Source organism: Triticum aestivum, chromosome 4B (genome assembly GCF_018294505.1).
Source record: "Triticum aestivum cultivar Chinese Spring chromosome 4B, IWGSC CS RefSeq v2.1, whole genome shotgun sequence".
NCBI classification, from domain to species: Eukaryota; Viridiplantae; Streptophyta; class Magnoliopsida; order Poales; family Poaceae; genus Triticum; species Triticum aestivum.
This window is the reverse complement of record NC_057804.1, coordinates 9,537,027-9,547,417: the sequence shown is the minus strand read 5'-3', so window position 1 is coordinate 9,547,417 and position 10,391 is coordinate 9,537,027. Positions and strand designations below refer to the sequence as shown.

Sequence of the window (10,391 nt, the reverse complement as noted above, 5' to 3'; positions counted from 1 at the left end):
ATAGGATGAACTTTACTACCGGTTCGTCTAACCAACCAGTTCTAAAGGTGCATCTCTATTCCCGGTTCGTGGCATGAACCGGTACTAAAGGTGCTGGTGGGGCCCCAGCCTGACAACAGTCTGCCACCACCTCTTTAGTACCGGTTTGTGGCACGAACCGGTACTAAAGGTTCGTCACGAACCGGTACTAATGAGTGCCGCCCGCCTAGCCGTTGGAACCGGCACTAATGGTCACATTAGTGTCGATTCAATTATAAACCGGGACTAATGAGCTTCACATTACACTACTAGGAAAAAGCTTATAGGCAGATGCTTACTAGTAGCGAGGGTTTATACCGCTCGCTACTGCTACTTACTAGTAGCGCGTGTTTTTACACCTCGCTACTACTAAGTTGATAGTAGTAGCGCGGGTTTTTAACCCTCGCTACTACTAAGCGGTCTCTACCGTGCCCCCCGGGACATGCCATAGTAGTAGCGAGGGGTGTAAACACGCGCTACTACTAAGTTGATAGTAGTAGCGCGGTTTTATACCCCTCGCTACTACTAAGTACGAGGTAGGTGAAGTCCCCATATCCTCGGCCGAATCCCTCCTCTCTCCCTTACACTCCCCCTCTCTCCCATTCCCCTTCTCCTCCCACCCGTGATTCCCATCCTCACCCACCGCCGCCGCCGATCTCACACCTCGGCGCCGTCCCCAAATTCGGTGACCTCCTCTCCCTCGGCATCTCCCGACGCGGACGGCGGCCATGTCCAGGAGGAGGAGGCTGGGGCCGCCGGGTCCGGCACGGAGGGCGGCGGCGACGTCTAGAGGGAAGCCAACGGGGGCTCCGCGGAGCTGGCCAAGGACGGTGGCCTTGAGAGCTCTGCTTCCAGCGAGGCGCGCCGCCGACTCATCTCCCACCACGCGATGCGTGCATCGCGTCCTCTGTTTCGGCGCCCGGGTCGCTGACTGGCTTGCGTCTTTGACGGGCTTTGTAGATTCCGATGCGAGGGAGGACGAGGAGGAGGAGGAGCGACAGCAGAAGCAGCAGCAGGACGAGCACGAGCAGCTTCATCTAGGTTTCGAGCGTCGAGCGTCGGCTCCAACTTCGGCGGCCACCAATGAGTTCCTCCTCCTACAGCTAAGTAGTAGTAGCGCGGGCATCAACCACGCTACTACTATCAGAAGTAGCAGTAGCGAGGGTTATACACGCGCTACTGCTACAAGTTAGCTGTGGGCGTCGTATTAGTAGCACGGGCACCCGCGCTACTGATACATCCAAAACCCGCGCTGCTACTAGGCTTTTCCCTAGTAGTGTTAGGCCCTTTTTCTACTAGTGGCTGGGCTCGGGGCTCCACTTTCTGATCAGGTTTACCTGCGAGTAGTTCACACGTATGTGCACATGTATGACCTGAAAACTCAAGTATGTATATGGGCACTCCATGCTCCATGTATACATTGCAAAAAAAAAAGGTGCAAGTTATCACGAGACAACTTTTTCTTTCTAATTTTGGATGAAGGAAATCTTGTACTATTTGTAGTGCAAAATGTCGTCGAGCATGCACGATAGTGCGGTGGGAGCTCATTCAGGATTTCCAGCTACCTCTAGCCAAAATAAGCAGCTATTTGCTTGGAGAGGGATGAAAGCTCACATCAAGACACATGTCCAAACTTCTCAAGTCTGTCAAAAAGCAAAACCAAACGTTTTCCATACCCAGGTCTGCTCCACCCTTAGCAGTTGCCAAGCGTTGCAGGGATAACGTTGTTAGATGTGTATAGTTACTTGTGTACATCCCCAGTGTATAAGGTTTTTTTTTCCTATTACCACACCTGTATATGTACTGGTCCTTGGCCCTCAGTAAAGCTTGTTGCTCATTCCTAACAAACATGTCGCTCGATTTCATCGAGGGTTTGCCAACATCTGGAAAAGCTAACTGCATCCTGGTAGTAGTCGACACTTTCTCCAAGTATGCTCCTTTCGTTACACATCCCTACACAGCACATCACATTGCTCAACAATACATAGATCACGTATACAAACTGCACGGCATGCCGGAAACTATGGTTTCAGACAAGGACGCAGTGTTTACAAGCAAAGTGTGGCAGGCCAATTTCAGATTGCAAGGAGAGGAATTGAAGATGAACTCAATGCATGATCCGCAGACAGGACGACCAAACAACGCATCAATCGGTGTCTCAAGACCTATTTACGTTGTATTGTTCAAAGCGCAAATGGCTGGCACTAGCGGAATTCTAGCATGATACAACGTTTCATTTTGCTTTGGGTAAGACCCCATTCATGGTGATCTATGGGCAGAATTCTGGTACAAATCATGGAAACTTAGGTCATCTAGTCAATTCAGATGGAGTATTAATCAAAGCAGATCAAGTTTCACAAAAAGGCTATACATTATCTAAACTCAGTTGGATATGTCAGGTTTGCTTTGCCTTCAACCTGCAATTAGACCTTTGTTATGGCAGGTATCAGTCGCCTGGTGCTTATAATGATCAACTGGAACAAAGTTTCATAGCCTTCCAGATTTATCAAATCGGCATTAATAGGATAATTCCTATTAGTCGTCTTGAAGGGTGCCCTCTTCAGGGGAACTGGTTACGCTACACATCACGTTGAAACTATGCGGTCTGAAAAGGATATTACAGACAAGATTGCAATTGAAAGCACAAACAAACAGAGGATGACTCAAGTCAAATCCCAAGCCCCCAGCCACAGCCGGGCAGACTACTAGCACACGCCAAGAAAATAAGAAAGCAGCTAACCAATTCTGACAGAAAAATGACAGGTTGCAAGCACAACCAAACAAATCTGATATCACAATAAACACTTCCTACATAGCTCCAAATTTTGATAAATTCCGCACCCACCCAGATGGAAATTTTGCGTCACCGGCATGTCTAGAACAGGGTCTCCAGACAATGAAGAAAGGAACTCGAGAACAGGTTCTAGAGGTCCGTAATACTCACCCAACTTTCCACAGGTTATGATCATAACAGAAGACAACCGCGAGCAACAGAAAACAGAAGGTGGGTACTACAACCGACATAACACATATAGTTCATACAGAGTTTTAATAATACAGCTTGTATAATAGACAAGCCGGGTAGAGTAGGCGGTGAGACAATGAAGAAAGGAACTCCAGAACAGGGTCTAGAGGGCCATAATAATCCTAAAATAAATAAAAGACAGGCAAAGGAAGGGTCAGACCAGCAGACATGATAATCCACTACCCCCTCCACTGATACCCGGCACCAAAGGCAGGTCATACAGCTTCCATCCATGCAACCTCATGAAGAAACAATCATCATGGCGTCGTCTTCTTTAGGATCCTCAACATCTTTAGCATGCTTCTTGCTAGGGCATTTCATCAACGGCACCCCTCGTCATTTAGGCATTTGCTGTGTACCTGGCATGTCAAATTCCACATGTCTTCAGTAATAGTTTGGGAAAGAAGAAATGGTCCACAAACAACCAGCGCTAACACAAGCATTAATTATTCTATAAAACTCTCCATGCGGAAAGACTACTGAAAAAGCCCAAACTTGATAAGCATGTGCAACGCTCGCCCTATAAATGAATTACTACATGTCACAAGATTAAGTGTGAATGGCTGTGGTGAGAAATTCACAGTTAGCAACCCCCTCCCCCTAAAAGAATTTGCTGGCATTTGACTTGATGGATAGTATTATGACCTATGGTATCTAATTTCGGTGGGTTTATCCACCCTAAACCCCACACTGTCAATGTGTGTGAAATGATGCTGCCGTCACCCACTCCACCAAGAAAAGAAGAACATGCATGAATCTGCTAGTTTAGCATGTATCGTTGGAAGTAACAGACAGCAAGGCAGGGGTTACAGTGAGTTACCTGGCGCGGGTTGGAGATATGCAGAGATCCTACTTGCGTCGTAGCCCTCGGCTACACAATAAGTCCTCTCAGCAGGGAACTCCACCACTTGCTCAGCAGTCTCGTTCTTCATGTCAACAGCAAGCACCCACGCTGTGCGTTGCCTTGGGCCGAAGTCAATCTTGGCGAGGAAGTAAACAATGGCATCATTCTGCAGGCTGAGTGTGGGGAGGCCAACGAAAAGAGACGACAAGGTTGGGAAGGTAGCGACTCGACCAGCCGCATCAACCTTTATATGGGTGGAATCGAGCTCGCATTCCATGTGCCATTCCTTGGGCCAGGACCGACGGCCCTTCTTGATGCTCCATGCTGTGGCTACCCAACGACTTGTGTCGGGGTGATGCAGGATCGCGACATACTTGATGGTGTTGCCAAAGACCGCAATGTCGCGAAGAGACCTTGGATCGATACCCCCATCGCCGGGTTCGGTCGGCAGCTTCAGGTAGCGAAGCTTGGGGCATTTGGCGAGAACGTCACAGAAGACGATGTTGTACCAGAGATCCACCCAAGCCACGGTGCCATTGCTTCCTCTGATGGTGAGTGTCTTGCTTGGGAGGTGGTGTTCTGGATATGATGAACCCATCACCACCGGCTTGTTGCTCCAGGTCTTGATAGCAGAGTCATAGATGCAGATGTGAGGAGATTCTTTACCCCAGAAAATGTAGGATTGTGCGGCAACGACGAAGTCGGCCTCGGCCTCGGCCTCTCCATGTACATGGGGGCGTAGGCTGACGTGCTTGCTGGTGTTTTGGGAGCTTTTGTTGGGCTTGCGCATGATGGCGAGCGAGGGCTCGCTGAGTCGGTGTTGGAAGCCGGGTTGCGGGAGTTGGTGAAGTTTGCGGGCGAGGGCGTCGTAGACGAAGTATTGGCAATTTTCGGGACGCACGTGATCGGGCGGATAGACGGGGTCGACGGTGGCGACGCGTAGGAGGGCGAGGCCGCCGTCGGTCTCGGTGGCCAGGATGGAGGGCGCGACGAGGAACTCGGTGTGGTCCATGTGGGTGGCGTGGACGCAGAAGTAGGAAACGAGCGGCGGGGCGACGGCGCAGAAGGTGACCTGGAGTCGGCCCCTGAGATTGGGGGCCCCGGCCTCCATATCGATGACGGCGGTGGTGGCGTTCTTGCGGTCGGCGAAGTAGGCGCGTGGATCGATGAGGACGAAGGGCGGCCGCTCGCCGCCGCCGTCGTCGTCGGGGTAGCCGTAGGCGGGAGGAGCCGGTGGCCACTGCATGTCCTCCTCTTCGCCGCCGCCGTCGGGATAGCCGTAATCTGCCATCGGATCCCAAATTGTGTGGATGGATTTATGGGGTGGGATTGGCACGATCGATCCGTGTTGGGTGGGAAGATGAAATCGAATTGGAGTGGGAGTCGGGGTCAAAGGGGATCAATGAACGCAGGCCTCCGCCGCCGCCTGCTGCTGGGAGGAGCGAGTGGGAGCGGTGGGTAGTTATTGCCGGGGCTAGGGTTTTATTATATATATATATATATATATATATATATATATATATATATATATATATATATATATATATATATATATATATTTCCCTTGAAAATATTTATTATTATATATTATATGGAAAACAAAGCAGTTTAACATCAGCAGTAATACCAAGCACTGTCCGCGCGACAAGCATGGTAGGCAATCTTCAAATCGTTCAAAAAATAAAGTAAGCATCACTAGATTCGTCAATCATCAAGCATTTACTTTTTTTTTGACTAGGACAATTTCCGTGGTTGCCACGGGACAGCATAAAAATGTTGCACTGGTTGCTTTCGTCCTCGCAACTTCATCGCTTCTTCCATTTGTTCTAAATTTTCTCGACACGCATCTTATTTCTCCTACCCCACCAAGACAAAATTTGCTCTATCCTCGCCCTCTTTTATCACCGTCTACTCATTACTCTACCTTCGGTGTCATCACTTCATATGGTTTCACTTGCGCATGATAAGATAGCTCTAGGCCTAGCTTCTCAACAATGTATAAGCCGGGGCTAGGGTTTTACTCGGGCCTCCACCTCCTCCTCCTGACCGCCGACATTTCAGGATGCAACATGGGCCACCCACCACGTAGGCCATAGCCCACGGTGAACCACTTCCCTATTTTTTTTCTTCATTTATTATTATATATATTTCCCTCAAAAAAATTATTTATTATTATATATATGGAAAACAAAACAGTTTAACATCAGCAGTAATACCAGGCACTGTCCGCGCGGCAAGCATGATAGGCAATCTTCAAACCGTTCAAAAAATAAAATAAGCATCACTAGGTTCGTCGATCAGCAAGCGTTTACCTTTTTTTTTACTAGGACAATGTCCGTGGTTGCCACGGGACAGCATAAAAATGTTGCACTGGTTGCTTTCGTCCCTGCAACTTCATCGCTTCTTCCATTTATTCTAATTTTTTTCGACATGCATCTTATTTCTCCTACCCCACCAAGACAAATTTTGATCTACCTTCGCCCTCTTTTATCATCGCCTACTCATTACTCTACCTTCGGTGTCATCACTTCATACAGTTTTACTTGCACATGACAAGATAGCTCTAGGCCTAGCTTCTCAACAATGTATAAGTCGGGGCTAGGGTTTTACTCGGGCCTCCACCTCCTCCTCCTCCTGACCGCCACCACTTTGGGCTGCAACTTGGGCCACGCCCCAGCCCACGGTGAAACATCTCCCTATTTTGTTTTCTTCATTTATTATTATGTATATAATCCTCAAAAAAGTTATTATTATTGTAACATCCCAAATTTTCAATTTGGAATGTTATACATAGTCATTCATGCATATCATATTTTTCTGCACATTCGTTTTGCGATCCTCGAAAATCTAATCAACTCAAGGATCCACGGAGAGAGTTGGGGATTTCACCGTTTTCGTATTTGAGTTTTATCAAATATCGAAACGAGGATTATTTGTTTTAATTATTTTTCTCTCCGAAAATATTTCATATTAAAATATATGAGAGGGAATAAAATGACTTTTCCAAAAATAATGAAATATCATAGGAAAATGTTAAAAACAAATAAATATTTTATTTGGATTTTTATTGCAATTTTATTTGAATTAGAAAAATTGCATGTTTTCAAAATTGCATTTTAGGGCCAAGAAAATATCCATCTTGTTCTAAATATTTCATTTAGACGGCGGAAATTTGTTTTGGCATTTTTAGTTTTTATTTTATTTTCTATGATTTATTTTCTGTTCGGCGAAATTGTTTTAAAAAAAAGTCTTCTTGCACCGACTGGGCCGAAACCCAGCCGGGCCGGCCCATCTTCCCCGCCGCGGTCTCCCGCGCGGAGACCGCGACGCCGCCGCCTTGCCCCCTCCTCCAAGCCACCACCCCCTTCTTAAATACCCCGCACCCCGCCGCCACCACCACCACCCCGCACCCCGCCGCCGCTTCGCCGCACCGCGCCGCCTCGCCCGCCGCTGACGAAGCCCGGCCGCCGAAGCCTCGCGCCTCGCCGGATCCGACGAGGTAGCCGCCGCCTCGGTTTTCTTAATAAAACCCTAGATCCGTTTTTTAGATCCGGTTCGGTTTTTTCGGTTTAGTTGCTTAGCGGACGTTCGTCCGTACGTTCGTTTTAATGAACAGTTTTCATTAGTTAGCCGCAGACAACGAACGCTCGTTCGTTAACCTGTTCCTCAGTTTTTCTTTTTCCCGGATTTTCTGCGGTTATTTCCGATCACGATTTATGATCCGATTTTCGTTTCAGTTTATCTTTTCGCTCGTAAGACGAAGTCAGGCGATTCAAACGCCTAGATCTTCATCTCGAGACCCTCTTTCCGTTTAACCAACTTGAACAAGATTTTGGTATTGTAAAATTTGACTTTAGTCCAGATTAGTAAATGAATCTTGTTTCCTTCGCAGTTTGAGTTTTGTTGTTCCGTTTGATTCGATTCTTTTTGCAAACCGGAGTTCTTAAGTTGAATTTTCTGGTTAGATCGTCTTATTTGAGATTTACCCGTGCTTCATTGCTTGATTGCTTATGTATGCCATTGTTTGTTTGCGATAGAATTCCCGGAGTGCGAAGCGTGCTACTGGGAGTCTCTAGGTTTTGCGGACCAGAGGAACAAGTTTGTGCAACCGGATGAAGACACCCCTTTTGGATGACACTTGAAGGAAGTCACTAGGTACCTAAACATTGGAATACCAAGCTTCACCGGGACCTATACCGCCACTTTACCAAAAGAGAAACGCTGGAAGATTCAAGTTCATATTCCAGGAAGGACGTTCATGCCAGTCACCTCACCTATAGAATAGGAAGGACGTTCATATTCGACGCCAGGAGAACCAGATGTGTGCAGATATGATGGAGTTGAAGAAGGCGAAGACCAAGATCATCGAGCTGGAAGAAGAACTTAAGTTTACACGCAATGGATATGAAGAAGAACTCAAGGCCACTCGCGAGGATTATATGGAGGAAATCGTCGCACTAGTGAAGAAGAATGACGACCTGAAAAGGAAGCTAGGAGTTTTCATGGGAGACCCTGCACCAGGGGGAGAAGACGACGAACCTAAGGAGATTCGTTCCGAAGACTACATCATCATCGACGATACCGACTCCGACCCCGACGATAGTGATGATGATTTTGAAGACGAAGCTGGAGCAGACATCATGGAGTCTTCCACCGATCAAAATTTCTAGATGACCACTAAATGATTAGTAGTATTTCCCCATGTATATAGTAGTAGTCTGAGCACTTTAACGATAGTTCTAGACCATTTGTATGCCCTTGCTTGATTGACTGAGTGATATGATTTGATATGTTTGTCTCATGTGCATATGGGTAGTGTTTTCCCCTTATACCTCATTCTATTCTAATCTCTTCCCTCTAAACCCATCAGATGCCTCCGAGACATGACCCCGGGTTTGTCTTCCCACCGGAGCTCACTCAGTTGATCCAGCAGCAGGATGCCTTGATGCAGATGTTAGTTCAGAACCAAGCCAACAACAACAACAACCCACCGCCACCACCTCCAGTTAACAACTTAGCCCAGTTTATGAGGTTGAATCCGCCGTTGTTTTCCAATAGCACTGAGCCAATAATTGCGGATGATTGGCTACGCCGTATTGGAAGGGAGTTGACCACCGCAGGTTGCACAGATGTTGAGAAGGTGCGCTTTGCCGCACATCAATTGGATGGACCAGCAGCCGCATGGTGGGAGAATTACACGACCACTTTTCCCATAGCCAATGTCACTTGGGATCAGTTTCAGCAAGCTTTCCGCACAACCCATGTCTCAACTGGAGCTATGAGTATGAAGAAGCGTGAGTTTCGCAACTTACGCCAGGGGAACCGAACTGTAGCTCAGTACGTGGATGAGTTTAGCAAGTTGTCTCGTTATGCCCCTGATGATGTGGCCACAGATGCCGCGAAGCAAGAGAAGTTTATGGAAGGGCTGAATGATGAGTTAAGCATGCAGTTGATGGTGGCAACGTTAAACAACTACCAGGAGTTGGTAGATAAGGCCCTTATGATTGAAGGGAAGTAGAAGCAGATTGATAGCCGCAAGAGGAAGTATGGACAAGGGAAGTTCAACTCAGGAGCTCAACAGAAGCCCCGGTTCACTCCGAACTCGGGAGGACTTGTTCATAACCATGGAGGCCATAATCATAATGGAGGAGGTTCTCATAACCACAATGGCCACAAGAATGGAAATGGGAATGGAGCAAACAACAACCAGAACCGTTCTAACCCAGCCACACCCGCCAAAAGAGATCTAAGTCACGTTACTTGTTTCAAGTGCGGGAAGACTGGACACTATGCCACGGAGTGCCCTGAAGCGAAGAATGGGAACGACAATGGAAGCGCCAGGAAGAAGCCCAATCCATTCAACCGAGGACAAGTGAACCACGTAAACGTGGAGGAGGTTGAAGAACAGCCAAATGCGGTAATAGGTAAGTTTTTAGTTAAGTCTTTTACCGCCCTTGTTCTTTTCGATACTGGTGCATCGCATTCATACATATCAAGGGGATTCATGGATTAGTTTAAATTACCAACCCAAGCCCTTAGGACACCTCTGTTAGTAAGTTCACCTGGAGCAGAATATACGGCTAGCCGATGGTGCGACCGGATACCCTTAACAGGCAGCCGGACATGACCGCCCTTGTTCTGTTCGTCAGTTTTTTTCTCGGATTTTCCACGATTATTTCTGATCGCGATTTCTGATCCGATTTTCGTTTCAGTTTATCTTTTCGCTCGTAAGTCGGAATCAGGTGATTCAAGCGCCTAGATCTTCGTCTCGAGACCCTCTTTCCATTTAACCAACTTGAACAAGATTTTGGTATTGTAAAATTTGACTTTAGTCCAGATTAGTAAATGAATCTTGTTTCCTTCGCAGTTTGAGTTTCCTTGCTCCGTTTGATTCGATTCTTTTTTGCAAACCGGAGTTCTTAAGTTGAACTTTCTGGTTAGAGCTTCTCATTTGAGATTTACATGTGCTTTATTGCTTGATTGCTCATGTATGCCATTGTTTTT

At 47.2% G+C, this 10,391-nt stretch overlaps 1 protein-coding gene across 1 annotated transcript; it reads right to left on the bottom strand.

The window, feature by feature from the left end:
• Positions 1-3,011: 3,011 nt before the first annotated feature.
• Positions 3,012-5,359, bottom strand: LOC123094191 (uncharacterized). Its single transcript, XM_044516251.1, has 2 exons — positions 3,864-5,359; positions 3,012-3,402 (listed from the first exon to the last, which is right to left on the bottom strand). Exons 1-2 carry the CDS (start codon positions 5,176-5,178, stop codon positions 3,380-3,382), a joined length of 1,338 nt encoding a protein of 445 aa, XP_044372186.1. The 5' UTR covers positions 5,179-5,359; the 3' UTR covers positions 3,012-3,379.
• Positions 5,360-10,391: the final 5,032 nt, after the last annotated feature.

Excerpts from the sequence above, each read along its gene's own strand:
- LOC123094191 (XM_044516251.1), bottom strand. The coding sequence starts at position 5,178 with ATGGCAGATTACGGCTATCCCGACGGCGGCGGCGAAGAGGAGGACATG. Across the intron at positions 3,403-3,863 it reads ATATCTCCAACCCGCGCCAG|GTACACAGCAAATGCCTAAA; the intron begins GTAACTCACTGT and ends TTGACATGCCAG.